Source organism: Marmota marmota, unplaced genomic scaffold (assembly GCF_001458135.2).
Source record: "Marmota marmota marmota unplaced genomic scaffold, marMar, whole genome shotgun sequence".
Lineage (NCBI taxonomy): Eukaryota > Metazoa > Chordata > Mammalia > Rodentia > Sciuridae > Marmota > Marmota marmota.
The window spans coordinates 6,976,656-6,997,705 of record NW_025999913.1 but is presented as its reverse complement, the minus strand read 5'-3'; the positions used below and the strand labels follow the sequence as shown (position 1 = coordinate 6,997,705).

At 47.4% G+C, this 21,050-nt stretch overlaps 1 protein-coding gene across 1 annotated transcript in view; it reads left to right on the top strand.

Moving 5' to 3' along the window:
- The first annotated feature begins 16,465 nt into the window (after positions 1-16,465).
- Tfap2a (transcription factor AP-2 alpha) overlaps positions 16,466-21,050 on the top strand; it is a 22,476-nt gene continuing 17,891 nt past the window's right edge. The window contains exon 1 of the mRNA XM_048799774.1: positions 16,466-16,759. Coding sequence (XP_048655731.1) covers positions 16,727-16,759 — 33 coding nt within the window. The 5' untranslated portion in view covers positions 16,466-16,726. The remainder of the gene's footprint in view (positions 16,760-21,050) is intronic.

Genomic DNA, 21,050 nt, shown 5'->3' with positions numbered 1-21,050 from the left:
GGGGGGGGGGGACTCCAATGAGGCTCTAAGTTGCTTCCAGAGGCTGAGTCCTCATGTCTGTGCCCCCCGCCTCTATTAACTCCCTGCCTACAACTTACATTTGTCAACTTTAAAATTAATCCCAGAAGTAGTAAAACCTAATCTGTCACGTTAGAAGCTTTGAGTAATCTGGGTGTTTTTAGAATACTTATTGAGGGATTAAATTGAAAACAAGATCATCTAATTTTACACTCACTTCAAAAGTGAAAAATGATCACAGCCCCCGCTCAGCTCCAGCACAGACCCAGGAAGTCCGACAAGTGAACTTAGAACGAGATTCCAGTAGATGGCAGTATTGGCCAACTTTTTTCTTAGAGACCAATTAGGTCTTGTTCTACTGGTTAAATACATATTTTTAAATTTCTGAGTGAGAAGGTTTCGAGTTTTAGTACATGCTATGCTCTAAATTATAAAATTTAAAAAACACTGCATAAACAATAATGAAATAATTGAGGGATGAATTAAGTGTTGAGCACTAACAAACGAGTGCTTGGGGTTTTGCAATGGACCGAATCATTGTCTTTTCTCCAAATTCATAGGCTGAGACACTAACCCCCCAAGATGAATGTACTCAAAGACAGGACCTACGGGGAAGCCGAGTTAAAAGGGGTCATAAGAGCTGGGGTTCTAATCTGATGGGGCTAGTGTGGGGGTTTGGTTTGTTCTCAGTGCTGGGGATGGAACCCAAGACCTTGTCTTGCTAGGTAAGTTCTCAGCCACTGAGCTACAGCCCCAGCCTTGGGTCAGTTTTCTTAAACTAGAGAAAAAAGGATTGGGGTGTATCTCTCTCTCTCTCTCTCTCTCTCTCTCTCTCTCTCTCTCTCTCTCCCTCCCCTTACCCCTTGGTACACACAGAGAAAAGCCCATGTCAGGGCTCAGCAAGAAAATAGCTGTCCACAAGTCAAGAAGAGAGGCCTCACAGAAACCAGCCCCCTTGCTGGCATCTTGATCTTGAACTTCCAGCCTTCAGAGCTGTGAGAAATAAACCCCTGTGGTTGAAGCCACTCGTTCTGGGTGGGGGAACCCCAAGCTGTTGGGAGAGGCTTCACTAACACGGTCACTTAAAGACTTGAGCATCCTGTGTGGGAATGATGGTACCTGTCTTACCCACCAGAGCAAGCACCAAGGGTCCGAGGGATCCGTGACAGCCCTCAGTACCGAGGAATTATGTGGGGAGTTTGGCTAAGAACGTTGGGCTCTGACTCTAGTCTCTCTGCTGGTTCTCTGTCTTCTGCACCCACTGACGTCTATGTGGCCAAAACCCATCCCCGGCCCCTTTTCTATTTTTTATATTTTATTTTGGGACTTCTCATTCAGTTGCTGAGGCTGGCCGTGAACTTGTGATCCTCCTGCCTCAGCCTCCCGAGCCACTGGGATTACAGGAGTACGCCACCACACCTAGCAAGCTAAAGTCTTTATAACAGCTCACGAAGCTCTTCACTGGGAACAGCTGAATCCCCCAGCCCCTCACCTGTCACAATTTCTCTTAGTCTCAGCTGTCACTACTTTTGCCTTTGTCACTCACTCCTATTATACAAGTCAGTCATGTTTCTGCCTCGGGGCCTTTGCACGTTCTAGTCTCTCTGTCTGGAATACTTCCCTGATCCCTGGGGTATCCCTTTCTAAATTGCAAACCACCCACAGTCTCGATGTTTCCCAACTCTTCCTCTCTTCATTTCTGTTTCCCTTTGGTCCATGCTGTTACCTAACAGACTATCCATTCCTTTCTTTTGTGGTATTAGGGATTAAACTCAGGGGTTCTCTGCATCACCAGTCCTTTTTACTTATTTATCGTTTATTTTGAGACAGGTTTGGTCTTGCTGAGTTGCCCCGGCTGACCTTGGACATGCCATCCTCCTGCCTCAGCCTCCCGAGTAGCTGGGATGACAGGTATGTGTACCACTGCCTCTTGGCACATCTTATATATGTTCCTTATTTATTTTCTTTATTGTCTGCTTTCTGTCCCCTAGAATACAAAGTCCAACGGGGCAGACTTTTTTGTCTTTAGTTTTCACAGTTCTGGACGCAGAAGCTGCAACAGTTCATAGCACTGTTATGGAAATAGGAGTATTTTCTGAATGATTGAATGACTAATTGAAAGAACTACCTCATGTTCCCTCACCAGGAGATAATGACTGAGAATGAGAAGTCACTGTGCAAAGAGGAGTTTCCACCAGCTGTCTGCCTCTCCCACAGACAGACCGAACAAGAGAAATTAGATATAAACCTGTGCGTGAAAGATTAAATGAAACTTTCAAAACCAGACATTGAGGATTCTTAAGTACTGCAATAAGCTATATAGAAAAACAACCGACTCTTTAGAGACATTGGAAAACAGGACAGACTAAAATTCGGCATTTGTCATCACTCTGAGCGAGTGACAAAGAAAGAACTTGGCCAACTTCTCCCGATTTTCCAGGCCCAGGTGTCTGTGGCTAAAATAAATGTATTTTATATCTGATTTTTGTGTATTTAAGTATGCAAATGTAGCATGATTATAGGCTTAGAGAATGAATAACATGGTAATGCTAATCCTGGATTTTTTTAAAAAAGCAAACTTGGCTATAAAGACTATTATACAGAAATTCATTGTAGGACTCAGTTTCCCTTAAGGAAATGGTGTAATTTTTATGATATTTCTGAATTATGATTGGCACATGTTCACGTGGTCTCTTTCACGAAGCCAATGCTGCGATGAGGTGTTGCATCATCTCTATGGCAGGCAGAAGTTATTTGGATTTTATAAGGTAGGATCTGGAGTGAGATAGAAATCAGTGAAAATGTTTTGCCTACTAGTGAGGAATCTAAAATAGGATTGCTTGTAAATGTACTGAAATGTTTGCCTGAGTTCCATCAGAAGGTGGTGAAGTGAACACACTTGGTGACCTTCCATCCTGAACTGTTTTCTTAGTTACATGGATCACTGTTAGAATTCTTGTCTCCAGGCTGGGTTATCACAGGGACTCAGCTGACAGATGTGTGGCATCTGATTTAGGTCTAAGAGAACCTGTGAAGGGCCTCAGCAACCATTGCAGTGGACACTCTTGTATTCCAGGTCAGGAGATGTGACTCAGGGACAAGAAGAAATCTGTCTGAGGACAGGCAGCCACCTCGTGGCTAGCTGATATTAGAATCTGGTTCTTCCATTTCTAGGCCTCAGAGAACCCTTGACATCCCAAACACTGTGTGTTTCTCCACCCACACCGCTGCAGTCTGTCAGAAGCATCTAAATTATATTTAAGCTGATCATGCCAGTTCCGGAAAGAATGGGCCAGGCACGGTGGCGCAAGCCTGTAATCCCAGCGGCTCAGGAGGTTGAGGCAGGAGGATCGAGAGTTCAAAGCCAGCCTCAGCAATTTAGCGAGGTGCTAAGCAACTCAGTGAGGCCCTGTCTCTAATAAACTACAGAAAGGGGTTAAATGGTGGAACGTGATGATCATTATTATCCAAAGTACAGGTATGAAGATATGAATTGGTGTGAATATACTTTGTATACAACCAGAGATATGAAAAATTATGCTCTATATGTGTAATAAGAATTGTAGGGGCTGGGGTTGTGGCTCAGTAGTAGAGCCCTTGCTTAGCATATGTGAGGCACTGGGTTCGATTCTCAGCACCATATAAACAAACAAATAAATAAGGTCCATCAATAACTAATAAATTTAAAAAAAAAAAGAATTGTAATGCATTCCACTGTCATATATGAATTTTTAAAAATAGGGCTAGGGATGTGGCTCAGTGGTCGAGTGCCCCTGAGTTCAATCCCTGGTACTCCCCTGCACCACCCCAAAAGAAAATAAAGAAAGAAAGAATGGGCAAAACATGGGAATAGGGACGGACATTTGGGAATCGTTGCAGAAATAACACAACCATGGGAAAGGAGAAGGGACTGCAGATAGTTCCTGGTGTTTTGCTTTTTTGCCAATTTGAACTGTGGCTCTAAGAACAAACATGCGTGTCCCTCTGCAGATGGCTCTAAGGATGGGCATCTGTGTACTTCCTCGCCATCAGATACTTCCAGCTATCCTTGGTAAAAATGCCCACTCAATGTCACGGTTTCTTGGTACCCAGAGAGAGGTTGCATCCCGGGCCCATCATTGAGATAAGGACACACGACTCTTTTCTGCCCTCTAAATCTGTTTTCTATTCAGTTAAATATTAGGCAATCTGGTAATGGAGAAACTGAAAATCCATCCAGGTGAGCCCGAAATGGTGCATTTCCTGCCTTTGGGCTTTGGACGTTTCAGTTCCATGTCATAATAGATGGTGATCAGGATAATAGTCAGAGCTTTCTCAGAAACGGGCCATGTTTAACTCTGGGTACACGTGCATGTAATTCACATAGTAATTCACAGGTTTTACTAGTGTGCCTGTACGCTTGGGAAACCCAAGAATGCCAAAGCCTGGAGTCAGGTTGCCCCAAGCAACTGAGGATACAGCCACTTACCTTGTTGATGTTTTTCAGTCATGGTGTGCTGGTGTGTGAACACTCAGCACTAACGTATGACATCCAAAGTAGCGTTCACAAATATGACTGGGAATAGTGCACCTCAGATGCATATCTATTACATTAACCTTTCAGGTGGGCAAAGAATAAAACACAAATGGGAAGGGTTGAAGGGGTTTATAGGACATCAAGTAGCAATGAGTATATTATTGGTGAAAACAACAAGAAAAGGTAAAAGTAAGAAAAAAGACCTCAAAAGCACTCCTTTAGGAGCTAGGGATGAGGCTCAGCTGTAGAGTATTTGCCTAGCATGTGCAAGACCCCAGGTTCAATCCCCAGCACTGCAAAATAAGTAAAAAACCATAAGAAAATAAACAAAATAGAAAAAAAAATTCAACTGCAGGAGTTTTCAAACATCGGTCACTAAAACTAAATGTTGAGAACAGAGAATCTGGCTGAGGATAGTAAGATGTTAATGCTTTACATATTCAAGGCAATGGTGATCAAGTTTAATCACACAGGAGATGATGGAAATGAAATAAATAAAATTGTCCATATTATTAGCTGGGCATGGTAGCACACACCTGTAATCCCAGGGACTCAGGAGGCTAAGACAGGAGGATCACAAGTTTGAGGCCAGCCTTAGCAATTTTGTCAGACCCTGCCTCAAAATTAAAAACAAAAAGCAAAGATGGTTGGAATGGAGCTAAGTGGCAGAGTGCTGCTGGATGATCCTCAGTGCTGAAAACAAACAAATAAATAAATTCATCCAATAATCCCTTTGGGCAAGGAAGAGACGCAGACTCTCCTTAGGCTGATAACTGAACAAACCCTGGGTTCTGTCATCAAGGAAGTAGGGCAGGTGGTACCTGTTACTGATACACACTATAAACGCAGAAGATGATTCTCCTTTTAAAGTCACGAGTAGTGGACCATGTAATCAATGGACATTAAAGAGAATGAATTCCTTCTTGTTTTCTCAGGCTCAGAGCTACTCAGACGTTGAGAAGCAAGTTTGTCAAGATGACAAAGAACCGAGGTCATGGATTCCAATGATGAAACAAAAAAATTCATTCATGAGCTTTTGGCATGGTTCCAAGTTGACAACTTAGCTAAAAAGTGGGACAACTGGATTTTCCTACATCCTTTCTGCTGTCCTCCATGAGAATGGCCAGATATTAGAGCAAGACCGGACCTTAGAGAAAACCTGGCTTACTTTCCCATTCCACCAGATCCCACCCATTTCAAGCTGGAAGAGCTCTGGACTTTGAGAGGTTATGTAATTACTAGGAATGAGCCCACAGACTTTTGGGCTCTTTTTTCTGGTGCTGTTTCTATAATCGTTTGAGTGTTTCTCGGATTGCATTTATTGCTATCTAAATCTGAATACAGGCTAAATGAGCATGAATTATTTTTGACACTCAGTTTCCTAAAGGGACACATGGGGGCAGCAAATGTTTAGGAAAAAACTCCAGTTCTAATTCGTACCAGTTACATATATGTAGATACTTGTGAAATGTTTGGGAAAGGGACATTTGGGGTTTGTTTGCTGTTTGTTTTCAGTTTACTTATTTGATGAGATGGAGATTGCTATGATCCATATGCTTCATCATGGAATTGGGAATTTCAGAGAAAATATTAGTCACCATGATTCCATTTTGCTTCCAAATGTACCTTTGCAAAGAGATTGTGAAAACGTCTCCTTACAAATAAGAAGTGTACCTCCTTCTGAATGTTTGAGTCAACATCTTCCTTATAGAAATCAATGAGATGTGGTGTCATAGGAACAAGTGTAGTCAAATTTAGTGGAGATTTCTTTTAGTTAGCTTTTATCACATTCATTTTATTGTAATGGTGTGTGTGTGTGTGTGTGTATGTATGTGTACAACCTAAGGTATTACACACCTAGGCAAACTTCCTACCACTGAGCTACCTCCTCATCCCTATTGTAATGATTACTGATGAACAAAATGTTTTCTTTGGGTAGATACTTCTACTTTAAAAAACAAAAAACAAAACAAAACAAAACTTTATAGCTTATTTAATGTTGTTCCTGTTTTTATCAAGTTTCTTATCACTTCTTAAAACACCCCAATTAAATAGTAATTCCTACAGAATTATTTCTGCCTTCCCATCACCTGTTAATTTGAAAAGGGAAAATTTACTCTAAGAAACTTCACAAATGCAGTAAAAGATGAAAATGTCATGCAGAATACAGAAAGTGAAATCCTTGTACTAGAACTTTAGTGTCACATAATATTAGTCATGTGTCCAAACTGTTCAAGACCCAATAAAGACACAGATAAGTGTAGGTATGTTCAAGCTAGGAGCTGGTGTGTGTGTGTGTGTGTGTGTGTGTTTTACTGAGGATTATTATTATTATTATTTTTTGGTACCTGGAATTGAACCCAGGGGGCACTTACCCTCATCCCCAGCCCCCTTTTTCAAAACACAATTTTATGTAGAGACAGCCTTTTTTGAGACAGATTTTTGCTAAGTTGCTAAGGATCTCAACAGTTGCCCAAGCTGGCCTTGAACTTGCAATCCTCCTGCCTCAGCCTCCTGAGGAGCTGGGATACAGGTATAAACTGCTGCACCCAAGTTTTCTGATTTTCTTGTAGCTTTCGGGGGAAGTTGAGCTCATTCATGGGAAACAGTCACCAAGTAAATGTGGGCACGAGACTGAAGAGCCATTTCTCTAGCTTTGTCTGGAGTTGAGGCTGTGGAGATGATTTCTATCAACTTTGCACTTTTCCTATCTGCAATCAACAACACATTGCATACTGTCCATATTTAATTCCAACCTCTTTAAAGCAGATTGGGTGATTATGTTCACTAACATTCTTTAGTAAAATCCTTTATTTTTATCAAGTCTTTAATCCAGGATGCAGCATCGTTGACTAGCTCAGTAGTAGGTGTGGTAAAGTGAGGGCTACCAGCCTGGTCAGCTGGTCGTCACCCCTTGGCCACTGTTATGGTTTGGATCTGAAATGTCCCCACAGGCTTATGTGCTAAAGGGTTGGACCCAGCCTGTGGTGCTTTTGGGAAGTGGTGGAAGCTTTAGAAGGTGGGACAAAGTGAGATCATTCAGAGCAGCCCCTTGAAGGGAATATTGGGGCTCTGGTCCCCTCCTCTGTATTTTGCTTCCCAGACACCAGGAGGTGAGCGGTTTTCTTCTTCACATTCTCCCAACATGATGGACTGTCTCACCATGGACCCAAAGGGACCATAAAAGTAACCATAGACTGAAACCTCTGCAACTGTAAGTCAAAATGACTCTTTCCTTTGTATACGTTGGTGAAAAGCCAACTAACACAGGCACCAATAAGCCAAGTGGCTCTGGATTCAAGCGATACACTTGTACTGGACTCAGTATATGCACCTGAACTGGGCTCAGTATGCACATGTGGGAGGGGTGTGTAAGTGAGTGCGCTAAGATCCTAACATTCTGTTATCTGGCAGTTTCTTCCACAGAATAAAACCATGGAAAACATACTGAATTCCCTCTTTGGGAGGCTAAGCCAGGTACTGTTTAATTCCAAACATCACAAGTCAAATTTTTTTCTATCTAGTGTTGGAGTTGGAACACACCAGAACTCGCCAAGGCCAGAGAAATTTCATTGTTTGAAGAGGTTTTGATTTGTTTGCTTCTCTTTCTAGTAGTAAAAGTAAAAGGGGGGGGGGAAGACCTTGAATATCATGTAAATAACCTTTTTTGGTATAAATATTTGAATACAATAAAAATATGTAAATGAGATATGTATTTTTTACATGTGGTACTTAACCCGAATTTTATATAATAGTTGCTTGAGTGCTCTAATAATTAAAAGAGAAAACATCTATTTAAACAATTTATAGTATTTGTTCTTTATTCCGTACACTTGAGAGTGTCATTCAAACCATAGTTTTAAAATTTTTAAATAGAGAGTAAAAGCAGTCAAATGCTGTTGCTTGTTCTTGTTCAACTATGTATCTTAGACAACTTTGCCTTTAAAAGTTCCTGAAACAAATGAAAACCAGTTTTTCAGAATTAGAAATCAAATATTTAGGCTGAGGACCACAGTTAACTCAGTATCCTATAACTTTGGTATTTTAAATAGTAATTCTCAAAGGGACAAGTTGAGTCAGAAAGGGGACTGTGTGTATAAATTGTCAGGTTTTGGTGTTTGTTTTCAATCACTACCAGAGAGAAAACTTCCTTTTTATTCTTCTGAGCACCCCACTTCAAAGGAAAACTACATAATTCTTATATTCACAACATCATGGCTGAAATTATCTAATTAGAAAGGTTATACAATTTACATTGTGAACTGCAGAAAGAGCACATTTTGAGTTGGGAAAGAGTGAAGTGATATGGGCTCTGTCAGTTTCTTTCAAAACTTCACATACTTGATCTGGCCTTGTTAAATTGTCAAGTTAAATTTTGAATGCAATTTGCCATATTGAAATAAACAAGAGTGCCACTCAAACAATGCCCCTCCCCAGGGTTCCAGAGCCATGTTAGATATTGTTTTATTTTGCAAAGAAGGAGGAGATAGAGGAGGGGGAGGGGAGGAGAGAAAAGAAAAAGAAAAAAAGAAATGCAAGGACCTAAAGAACATTATAGGCAGATTTTGGGGAGGGAAGATAATATGTCTTTGAGTTTTGAATCTGAGATTGGAAGTCCAAAAGTAGCTGGCTTGTCATTTTGTGATCTTTGGTAAATAATCTTGTACAGCCTCAAAATACCTACAGGCATAGCACTTTTGCGGTAGATCTAGCTTTTCAAGCAACACGTGCAAAAATAAGGCTCTACTGTTGAGAAGGAACCAGAGATTAAAACGTAAAAGTCTGAAAGTTTGAATGGCAACCAAAGTTTGCTCTTTTGAAGTCTGTGGTCTCCTGAGAAAGCAATGGAATCTGGAGTCTGCGGGTCCCCTGGAGCACATCCTCAGGATGGGCTTTAGAAGGAGAAGGCCCCACCCCCAATCTCTAGATTAAGAAAATCCCAGACCACGCATTTTCGGCCTGTTCCGCCCTTAGTTAATGCAGACAAACTGAAAGTAAACGAAGCCTTGACGGCAGCCTAGGATCCGGAATCCCGCCTGCAGGGGGCAACTGGGCGAACGTTTCAGGCCTGCCCAAAAGCAACCAGGACGCAGTCCTGGCGACAGCCCGGGCTTTACAGGGCAGAAAGTTTGAGGCTTCCTTCCCAGACTTTCAGGAGACTTGCTTCAATTTAGGAGACTCTCTGTCTCCACCAGTCTCTAAATTCTGAATGGGAATGAGCCAAATCAGCTCCCCGCCTCCCGGCCAGCAGGGATTTGGCGCCAGAGCGCGCAGCGGGGACAGTCGATCCGAGGGGCTGCCCCCTACTCCTGCCGCAGGGAGCCCTAGGGCTGGCCTATAGAGATACCCTCTGGCCACCCGAAAGCTGGCGGGATGGGTAAAGCAAAGGGGCAGCTGAGGCACTGGGGGCCTGAGCGCAGGTTCCCAACAGCCCCCTTTCGTCCCCTCTGTGAGGCTGGGAAGCGATGTCCACCTGTTTGCGTAGATATTGTCATTCCAGGCAAAGATATTTGTACCCCGAATGGTGACCCTTCCGAAGCATGGCAGTGCCAGCCGCATCCTCCTGAGGATTTCTTGGCCGGTGGGGAAATGGGCCCTACCGCGAGCTGCTCGCGAAGCCAGAGGATTTGGTCCGCTCACCTTGCGGTTGGTGCGTAAAGCTGAGGCTGCAGCCGTGCCTGGTCGCCTGCCCTAGGAAAAGACATGGAGCCGCTCCAACCAACCCACCCCAGGGGCCTTATGTACAAATATAGAAAACTTGCCCCTGTAGGGGGAAAGTCCGCAGGGCTCTGCGACTGGTTGCACGCGTGGTCACCAGACTTACCCCTGCAAGTTTGGAGAGAGAATGGAGCAAAGAGCCTAAATTCCTCTCCCCCTAATTTAGCAGGAAGAGGTCGGTTACTGGAGAATTCACTGTGTTTGGGGGTTTCACATTCAGGAAACAGGTGCCAAGCTCCTGGGCTGAGCCAGTGAGATGGAGACGCCAAGTGCTTGAGAAGTTGGGAATGGAGGGAGAAGAGGCAGAAGAGGGGAGACTCTGGAAGAAAAAGAAGCCCGGTAGGGAATAAAAGTGACAACTGATCCCAAATAAACTTTATTGTCACCCAAAGACTGATCTCCTGTTTCTTAGAGGTGGACACTCTTTGTTCTGTTTCTAAACCTTCATCTCAGGAAAAACACCTAGGCTACCAAGAAATGTCGGGAATGGCTGAGTTTAGCATTGATGCTGGACTTGTTAAATTGGCTAGTCCCAATGCAAAGCAATTTTGTTTGGGAGATTTGTCATATTTAGGATGGAGATAAGCCCTGTTTCCCCACCCCCCCCAAAAAATGAAATATAACTCTGGGGTCCTCAGTTTTTTATAAGGTCAAAGATGAAAAGAAACTGTGAGTTTTAAAGTCTGGCTCAGATAGAGGCACACATTTCCCTCAATGGTTCCCAAATTTGATAGTGCACCAGCATGGCTGGGAAGGCAGGTTAAAATATTAATTGCTAGGGCCCCACCCCCAGAAATTTCAGTGGTGTTATAATGTGGCCACCTGAGAATCTGCATATCTAACAATTTGCAGGCTGATGCTGATCTTGCTGATCCCAGGACCATACTTTGAGAAGTACTGACCTTATCCATTGCCTCTCAAATTGAGCCACCCACTGGCATCATGCAGGATGTTCTTAAATGTTTTTGCTTGGATCTATCCCCAGAAATTTTGACCTAATTGGTTCCAAGAGATGCTCAGGGATTCATATTTTTAAACTCTTCAGATGATGCTAATATACAGCAAAGTTTGAAAGCAAATGCTTAGGTTATTAACTGTCCCCAGATGACTTTTTTTTGGGGGGGGGGCTGGGGAGAAGAGGGTCTGAGATCCTCTTCCATTATGCTTGTGGAAATTCTGCCCCCTTTCAATCTAAGCCCCCAGTCTTTGGAAAGTACTGTTCCACACCTTACAGATTATTTTGCACAATGACACAAGCATAACATTGACACTGTACTTTCATGAGGAATTATAAAGGATGAAACAACCTTTCTCGGGCCTTCAATAAGTGTAAATGATAATATGACATTGAGAATATACCTGCCATGTCTTGCTCCCTGCTCTTTCACTTTCCCTGGGCTTAGAATATCCCGTTAGGAGCCAAAGTGATCTCTCAAGGCTTATGATGACACACTTTTCAAGGCTGAAGTTATGAGGATCAAGAGTCCCAAGTCAAAGCTGGATCACATGCAGTTGAGTACAAACTCAGCAAATGCTGATGTGCTGTGTTCATGTTGGTGACTGGAGTGCCCAGAAGTGAGCCACAAGACCTGGGGGTAGGAGGTAGGTTGAATGTCCAATATCACTGAGGTACAAACACAAAATCTGTTTATATTAAGCTATGAATTGCTGGTACCAAGGCCAGCAAAGTGCCAATGTCACAGAGACATCTGAAGGGAGAGGCCCTTCCTCTTGATCCTGGAAAAGGAAAACCAGGAGAACACACCAGGGCACTCCACTTTGTATGGCTTTGGTTTCCTGCAGGGTTTCTCACCTCCCTCTAGATGAGGCAGGACCAGGAAGGGGGGGGGGGGCAACCCAAGGCTCTCGAGGCTGGACAGGAATAGCTTATAATTTCCCAGGAATTCTGCCTCTCGTCCATTTCCACATTTCATGAGCACTACTTGGGCTACCTTAACCTCCACCCCTCCAGGAACAAGCACAGGGGTGAGGAGGAGGACAGGTGGATCGGAGGGAGCAAAATCCTCTTCCACCGGTCAGGAATTACCTTCTCCTGAAGACACCTCAAAGGGCACCTCCCATTCTCAAAGAACTCAGTTGGGTTTTTTTCCCCTCCCACTTCCCGTTGATCTTTTTGGAAGGGTCTTTAGAACATCTTCCAAGACCAGGAAAGCGAACATCCACCCGAGGGGGCTGCAGGTGGGCCAATTCCAAAAAACCAAGAGTCCCAAGCCCAGAGTGGGCAGTCTGCTCACACCCGTTTCAAGAGTCCAGGGCGCTCTCCTTTGTCTCTTCCAGCCTGTTGGGACACGACTGGACCTGGCGATTTACTCTCAAGGAGCGTTGGGGGGAGTCCCCCATTGCTGTGTTCCCTCTCCCCTCGCCTCCACACTCCGCGCAGTTCAGTTAGGGGTTCCCTCCGGGCAGATTACTTTATGACAGGGTGTGATAAGTGGTGATTCTGTTCCTCTTTTGATGGCAGGATTGCTTTGTAAACAGAAGCGCAAACTCGTTCTGATAGTGGTTCCGCACCAGCGCGCGGCGGCTGGCCTGGCACAGCGGCCGGCAGAGACAGCCGCTGCACCTGTCGCCCAGGGCCGAGAGCGCCGGGAGGCCGCGGCGCATGGACCTGGCGCACAGAGCGGTGACAGGCTTCTCCAGCCCGCGGGGCTTCTTGGCCTCTGGGCCCGCTCCTTTGCTGCGCGTCTCGGACCTTCTGTACTCATTGGTTCTCAGGTGAAACTGAGCAGCCCGGTGCGCCACGGTGGAACGTCCCCGAATGCGTATCCTGGTGGCTGGTCCTCCCTTCGTCCCCTTCCCCCTCGGTACCTTCACTAAGAGGTTTAGTCACTTTCTCCAGCGGTTACTGGTAATCCTGGTCCTTTGCCTTCATCCCACTGGAGAGTCCAGAGGACTTTGGGGCCCTCATCGCTCCGGGGAAGGCCTCAGATCCAGAGTGGCAAAACGCTCAATTTTCCTCCCCTTTTTACTTGAGGAATCTTGCGTTCTTCCTTCCTGGCTCCAGCCCTAGGGTCAGTTTAGTACCCCGAGGGGCACAAGAAAGAAGGAAAGTTGAGTTGAACTTGCTCTGGTCCAAGGGCAGGAAAGGCAGCCACTGCAGGGGGAAAGGCCCTGAAAGAGCCATCACAACATGCCCAGTAATTCCTGGCTCCCCAAAAGGGAAAGCATCCCGAGGCCATCACACAAGTGACTTGGGTCCAGATTTCCAAGTGCCTTTTAGTAGCTTCTGGCAGGAGCTATTGAGTACACGCACCCTTGAATGAAGGGGTGAGAAAGAGTCTGGAGCTTCCAGGGTGGGATAAAAATGAGGTTGAAGCAGAGGTTAAATTTAAGGAAGAAGAGATTTATCCTGCTTTGTTTTGGGGGCCCCTCGAGGTCACTGGGAGGAGGGTTAAGCCAGAGAAAGGGTTTCTACAGGCTGCTCTCATAGCACAGGCCTCAGAGAGGGGGAGCTCTGTTACTTGAAGTTAGGAGTGCTGAGCAATCTGTCACCAAGTTGTCCCATCTCTTCCCACAGCTCAGACCTACCACACCAGAGGGCACACAGAAATACATTTGGGATCAGATGGAGAATTCCAGGCCCTGTAGCAGAACCTGCTGGTTGGTAGCAGCACAGGGGGGTGGGGGGAGAACATCCACTACTCTCCTCCTAATCCAGCAAAAAATAAAATAAAATAAAATAATTTAAAAAGGCACAAGTTTCTCGTTCAAAGGAGGTCTAATGCCACACTTCTAGAGGCTGCTTGAATGCTAAGAAGGGATGCCAAAAGACAGTGAGTAACCTTAGGCCTGCCCAGATACCGGGCAGGGGTCTAGGGGTAGAATGAAATGGGGGAGGTCCCAACTTCCTGCTTTTTATCTTGCCCTGGGAGGGGGCTGCGTCCCCCAGGGCTGCAGGAAAGAGTTCCAGGTGGGAAAAGTTCTGAGGATCAAAGCCTGTGTTCTGGGAGCAAGGGTAGGTTGCAAAGCTGGCAGACCCAGAGCTTGAGAAAGGAATCCCAGAATGTGCAAACTGACCAATATCCCAAGGGAGATGTGTATGAGGAAGGGACAGCCATCTTCAATGGACATCTTCTTCACTTGATCCCATCTTGGGTGATACAGATCTTCATGGAAGGAGTATCACTTGGGTGTAGCCCATCCTAGACAAGGCTCAGCAGCCTCTGGAGCTCACATTATCCAATAGGCATTGTCCTAAACAATTTGCTCGCCTTCTCCGGTTGAATTCCCCCCAATTACACATTTAACAAATAAGGAAACCAAGGTTCAGACAATTCAGTAACTTGCCTAAGATCACACAGCTCGTAAACGTAAATGACAACTGAAAGCAGACTCCAAGTGGTTTGCCTCTAAAGCTCAATTCGGCTCAACCCCTCCTCCCTCCACCTCTCCCACCCGCAGCAGGAACCTAGGGCTTCCCTTCTCAAGGCCTAGGCGCCCAGCCCATCACTCAACTCTGCCCACTGGCTTAACCCCGCCCACAGCTTAGCTTCCCCCTTCCCGCACGTGTCAACCGTCTCTCAAAAAAAAGTATCCAGGGTGGAGACGGCACTCCTCGCGCCCCACCCAGGCCTGGGCACACGCCCGTTCCCCCTTCCAGGTCTGGGCCTGGCCCACCCAGCCGAATATCAGCCTTGTTCCTTTCACTATCGGGAGAGGCGGGGCCGTCTAGATCAAAGCTCACTAGAGCGCAGCGCCCCCCGCGGGAATTGTAGAGAGCTACAGGCATCCCTTCCCCTTGAGTCAAAAATTAGGTTTCACCACTCTTTTTTAGGGTCGGGAAACAGTCCGGGAAGCTGCAGAGTAAACGCTTATGAGCTAAAAACACCATTTAATCATTATTTTAAATTCTTGCCAAACAACAAACAAAAACACCTACAAACCCCAAACTTCTTGACCAAGGTTCTAAGACAGATCCAAGAAAGTTTCTGATCAACTAGGGAATCAATCAGCACTGAATTGAAAATACTGCAGATGGAGGACGAGTAAAACGGTGAGGTGACGGGGGACTCCATGGACACCCCCCTCCCCGGGAAATCCAGGAGTGGGCAAAACCCTCTAGGCAGGTCCTCCGAGTTTGAAAGGTTGGAAAGGGGAGGTATGAGAGCCGAGGACCTGTCTTCTGCGCTCTGCGGTGAGGAACTGACCTTTTACACATATTTGCCTGACATGTCTGAGAAGACGATTTGAAACCGGTTCTTTGTTTGTCTCCAAGTCCCGGAGATGGTAGCCTGGGAGAGTAACTGGGCCCTAGGCCCCAGCCGAGGACAACCCGATCTCACGCTGCGGGAATGGGGCTGGCACAGCTGCTCGGCGAGCTGTGGCCCCAGGGGAATCTTCTCACCCTGGCGTCCCTCCTGGCCAGGTGTGGCTCCTGACCCGACCCGACAGAGGTGTGCTCCTTGGGAGCCCCAAATCCTGTGGCTTCTTTTAAAGCTCCCCTCTAATTAGAAGCTGCCGTGAAATCACTCGAGTGATTTTTATCTGTCATGGGAAAGTAAACCCCAACCAAAAACCTCAGGTGTGCATCCCAGAGCCACCAACGTTCTCATTTTCCCCTTTCAAAGTTTTCGGTGGAAAAGATAGAGTTGGGAAGCCTTAGAAGCTTGAGAGAAGGGCGGGGGAATTGTGAAAATGGGAAGGGGTGGGCCTTATATAGAAGTGTTAAATGTATGAGTGTGTGTGTGTGTGTGTGTGTGTGTGTTTGCAGGGGTTTTTCTCTGAGGCGGGCAGAGACTAAATCTGGACGACAGGGATGAAACAGAGTCACGAACGTGTTCACCTATTAAACAACACTTGATCTAGAACCCAACGCCTCAGCGGCCCTGAGGGTGACCGGCTCCGATCCGTTAAGGCAGGCAGTGCCCCGAACCTCCTTGGCTGGCGAAGAGGCGGGGAGAGGGACTGGGTCCCCCCGCGAGCGTCCAGATGCACCACCGAGTCTCTCGGGTCTGGCTCTTTCTCCGGTTCTTGCCCATCCCCCCATCTCTCACCCAGGGTGGAGCATCCCCTAACCCCAAAAAAGTTATCCGGGCAGGGGAGCCATGGGACGAGCACGGAGATGCCCCCTTTCCTCGGGAGCGAAAACACATACTCGCGTCGCGCCCAGCAAACCTCAGCAGTCAGTCCGCTTCGGTTCCCTGGCGAGGGACTGACCGGGAAAGCGGGTTGGGGCTGTTGGGAAAAGCTGGAGCTGATGGCAAGATTGCTGCGGCTATAAATCCATCACTTCCCAGGTCAGCTCCGCGAGGTGCTGGGACTGGGGCTGGCGGAGTAAATTCCTGGGCCAGCGCGCATGCGTCGGCAGGTAGCAACCCAGCTCTTTATGACCAGGTGAGATGTTGGTGAGCAGGTAAAAAGGAGGATTTGCCTAAGCGATTCCAGGGAGCGGGCCCGGCCGAGCCCTCCAGCCCATGCCCGGCGGGGACCCATCGCCAGGAGCGCCGAGCCGCGATGTCCATACTTGCCAAAATGGGGGACTGGCAGGTACAAGGGTTTGCCTTGGCTGGGGCTGAGGTGGGCGGGGGTGGAGCGGGGGATGGGGCCGGGAGGGGGGAGGCGGAGAGGAAGCGCCGTGGCCCAGGGCAGGGGAGTCGTAGGTGAGGCACGCCTGGCAGCGCCCAAGAGTGCTCCCGGGGGAGAGGGAGGACAGGAAAGACGAGCGCAGGCGGCGGCCGCGGCGCTGGGGGCAAAGCNAGCTCGCAGCCCTCGGGGCCCGGCGCCGGGAAAAGTCCGCCGCACGCTCCACAGGTGGCCCCCGGGGTCACTTGTGGTTTGGGTTACAGCCTTTTCTCCCACCTTCCCACCCCCATCCCCAATAGAAACTCGGGTGGATGACTAATTCAGACGGGGGGGAAGACTGGGCTGGGGTTGCGGTGCGCCGTGGGGAAGGTTCCCGGCTCGCTGGGCCTTCGGCCTCGCCCCAGACCCCCGGGCTGCGCGTCGGGGTGGGATTCTGGTGCACCTGTTTCGCTTGGTGTCCCCAGATTTGGGGGAACCTATTGGGTGAGCAGAATGGAAAGGGTTCCACCCGGCTGGGTCGCAGCGGGGAGCATTCTCCCCTTAAGAAATACTTAAAAGAGTTTGTCCAAAGTTTAGCTACTCACTCAGTCTGCTTCCCGACGTGGGTTCCTGCCGCCCGGGCTAGGGCTGGTGGATAAATGACGGATGTTGAGGCAGGGGGTCGCGAATTTTCGGAGAACTGCGCCAGCCAAACTTGACCCTGCTAGGCCGCAGGCGCCACAGGCTGGCTGGGATCCACATCCTGCACTTCCAGAGCCCCAGACCCCGGGCCCGGCCACCGCACTCGGCCAGCGCTCTCCTTTTAACTTCCAGGCATTTTCCCTACGGGAGCAAGGGCGGCCCTGGTCGGGTTGGCGAGGTAGCGCCTCTCCCCAGTCTCGGATTTCATAATCGGAACCGCGGGGCCCTATTTTCGCCCCGGCCAAGGGAGGCCTGGTTAGGGTGAGATTCGGTGTGCCACAAGCCTGCGGGGCAATTTGAACCAAAAGCCTCGACCTTCCTAAAGGAAGAAATCAAGGCCCTGCTCCTCCTGGGGCAACTTTTGTTTTTGTTTTTTTATTTAGGACATTAAAAGTAAATTTCAGAGAAGTCTCCATCTTCACTACATTCCCTGGAGTTGGAGAAAGGAAGGCGTTTTGTATTTTATCTTTTACTTTGTATACTTTTGTAGGATATTTTTATATCCCTTCCCAAGTAAAACCTCACTCAATGCAATTTCTTCCCCCAAATCAGACTAAATTTGTGGTTTAAGGATGAAAATCCCACACCAAACACAAATCCTGGGAATCCACACCCATTTTTCCCCAACCCTGTGAGCTCAAAAGGCCCTTCCTAATGCTCTTCTCTGGGGCTGAAGACTGGGGGAGTTCTTTATTAAAAGTCTTTTGAGTTTTCTCTTTAAATTTGGGCAAATCTGGCTGCACAATTCTCAGACAGTGAGAGGACACCTGCAGCCCAGGGTTGGCCTGGGACTGGGTCTCCAGTGAATCTAATATTTGAAACTGTGAGATTGCTGCTGAAAGGGGGAAAAAGAAGGAGCTCAGGGCTTGCTCCTGGCAAGTGTCCGTGAGCCTGAATCTTTTTTGTTTTGGGGGGCCCACAGGGCCGATGCACCAGCCTCAGCCTTTTCACCCTAGATAGTGATAACCAGAAAAACTAAGGTCATTCTGGTCCCCTGTCTCTTTGTTTCTCTTGGCTTCTTAGAGATACTAGCTTTTCTGTTGCCCTCTCTGATTCCCCAGATCAGGCCTGAATCCCTGAGCCATAGACCCAGGTCTGGTGCTGCTGTCCCAGGACCCTGGGTCTCAGCACTGCTGGAACATTGACATGCAATGAAGTGACTGGTGGTAATGAAGCTCACACAAATGCAGCTAGGCTGGCTCCAGGGGCTACCCGGCCACTCTCCCAGGCCTTTCATTGGCACCCACACTGCAGGGAGGCGGCACAGAGCTGGCAGGCCTCAATCTGCACGTCAATAGCACCCTCCGCAGGAATACAACAACAGTTTAGCAGGCTGGCCAGTTTGGAGCCAGAGATCTGCGGGGGGCACTGGGCAGTGATGACAGGGGAGGAGGGTGGAGGTGGAGTTGGAGAGGATAAAAGGCCTTAAATGCCTTTTTCAACCCACAAACAGAAGCAAAAGAAAGCGAAACTTTGAGTTCCCATAGCATAAAGTGGAGAGTATATGGGGCATAAAAATATTGCTCTCAGGACTAGGATTTGACCTATTGGTCACAGTGCACTATGGCTGTGGCTATCATGGGTTCAGTACTCTGGCTCCTGGAGGCTCAGCTCCTGATGTCAACTATTGTGCTGGACGACAGGCCCATAGAGTCTAGCCCTAGAAATTGACCACTTTCCAGGCAGAGTGGAGTCCAAGCCTCCAGCCCATTTGACTAAGAAACTGCTCCCAATTCATGGGTTGAAGGCCGGTTCAAGGCAGGGTCCAGAACTTCTGGAGGTCATCCCCCCAGCACCGAATTCTCTTGCCTACTCTAGCATTCTTCTTAGTTTCTTTCTTTTTTATTTTTCTTTTCTTTCTTTTTCTTTTTCTTTCCTTTTTCTTTTTCTTTTTTTTTTATGGCAGGGGAGTGGGGGTCTTTGGCTTTGCTTAAGTCTTCTGGTGGGAGAATTGCCCCTCTGTGGGTACCTCCCTCATCCTGCCTTCCTTCCACCTGTTAGAAAGTGCTTAGATTTCCAACAGCTTCCACCCACATGCAGGATGCACTGTGGAACCTGGGAGGCCTGGATATTTTTTAAAAACAGGCTAAGATGAGTCTGAGGTCTTTGAGGGGAGACCAACTGTTGTTGAAGAGTTTGCAGTATTCAAACTGGAGAAAGACAAACTTTTTTGGAGGATAAGTAGGAAAGCTCAGCCAGAGGAAATACTCTGTATTTGGAATTACCACACTAGGTCTTTCTCTTTTCCTTTCTCACTTTAAAAAATAGTTGAATAAAACAGAAGTGTGTTGGTGGGAAACCCTGATGGAGCGAGCATGCCCCTGTATGGAACTGGAGACACTGATCTGGCCAACTTGGACAGGGGGTGGCCTTCCGGCTTCCAGGTTCCTTGTCAGCCAGATGGGCACTGTGCTGCCAGTGAGCTCCATATTAGTATCATCAAATCATAAAGGAACTCTTCCTTCTTTAATTAAAAAGGGGAAACTTGGGAAAACTGGAGCCGATTAGCACAGAAAAGAGCTGGTTCCCAATGATTTATTTTGATGCACAAGTGACAAGATACCTAGATTTGCAGGCGCACTCAGGTCTGTATTTCAGCTCAATTCCAGAAGCGGCTGAGTGTCTCCATAGAAGTTCTGTATTCTTGTTAACTTCGAACCCAAGAAACCTTAGCCCGAACACCAAGATGAATTTTCAGTTGGCCTCAGCTTCATACAATCGGAGGAAAGTCACTTAACCCCCGGAGCTGTCGAGTAACCTCTTCAGGGTACAACTTTTATTTTACACGCGGCAATTAAGAGATGGCAAATCCCAGCCCAGCAACTGTAGCCGTTTGGCATCATCTCCAACCTGGGGGAAAGCATAAAGCCAATAAAACTCCCAAGGTGCTGCGGCCCGAGGGGGTAACTGCCTTGAGTCCAGGCGATCTCTCCTTGGGCAAAAATCCTGGAGTGACTTCGCTGGTCTTGATTTGGTAGTTATTTTAATTGCGAAAGGGATAATGGTTTCTAATAAAATTGGATGGTGCTGAAAGGGCAGCGCGGATTGTGGTGTTGGTCTGGGTGGGGGTGGGGGGTACTACAAGTCGGTCTTCAGGCCGGGTCACTCCGACCCTCGGTAGTGCGGAGCTTTGTGGAAGGTGTTTTTGGCTAGGAGAAAGCAAGGAGAGAGAGAGAGAGAGAGAAGGAAATGGGATGGAATTGGTCTAGGGAAGGGGCCTTTGGGGCAGGGGAGCGAGGTGGAATCGGGCAAGATTTTCTCGCTAGCATGCAGGCGTGCACTCTAAGAGCAAGTTCGCAGCTTGCAAAGGCCTTTATACTTGGGTCGGAGCGGCCGGCGGCAGACTGTGGTACTGGCGAGCAATTGGACTATTGTTGATATGCTAATGAGGCGATTAGGCTGTTGGTAAAGAGCTGGAAAAGGGAAAAGTTTCTACCATTAGAGGGAGATCTCCGAGCGCACACGGGAGCTCTTTCCCTTCTCTCCTCCTCCTCCTCCTCGCCCTTCTCCTTCTGGCCCTCCTCCTCCTCCTCCGCGCCCTCCTCCTCCTCCTCCGCGCCCTCCTCCTCCTCCT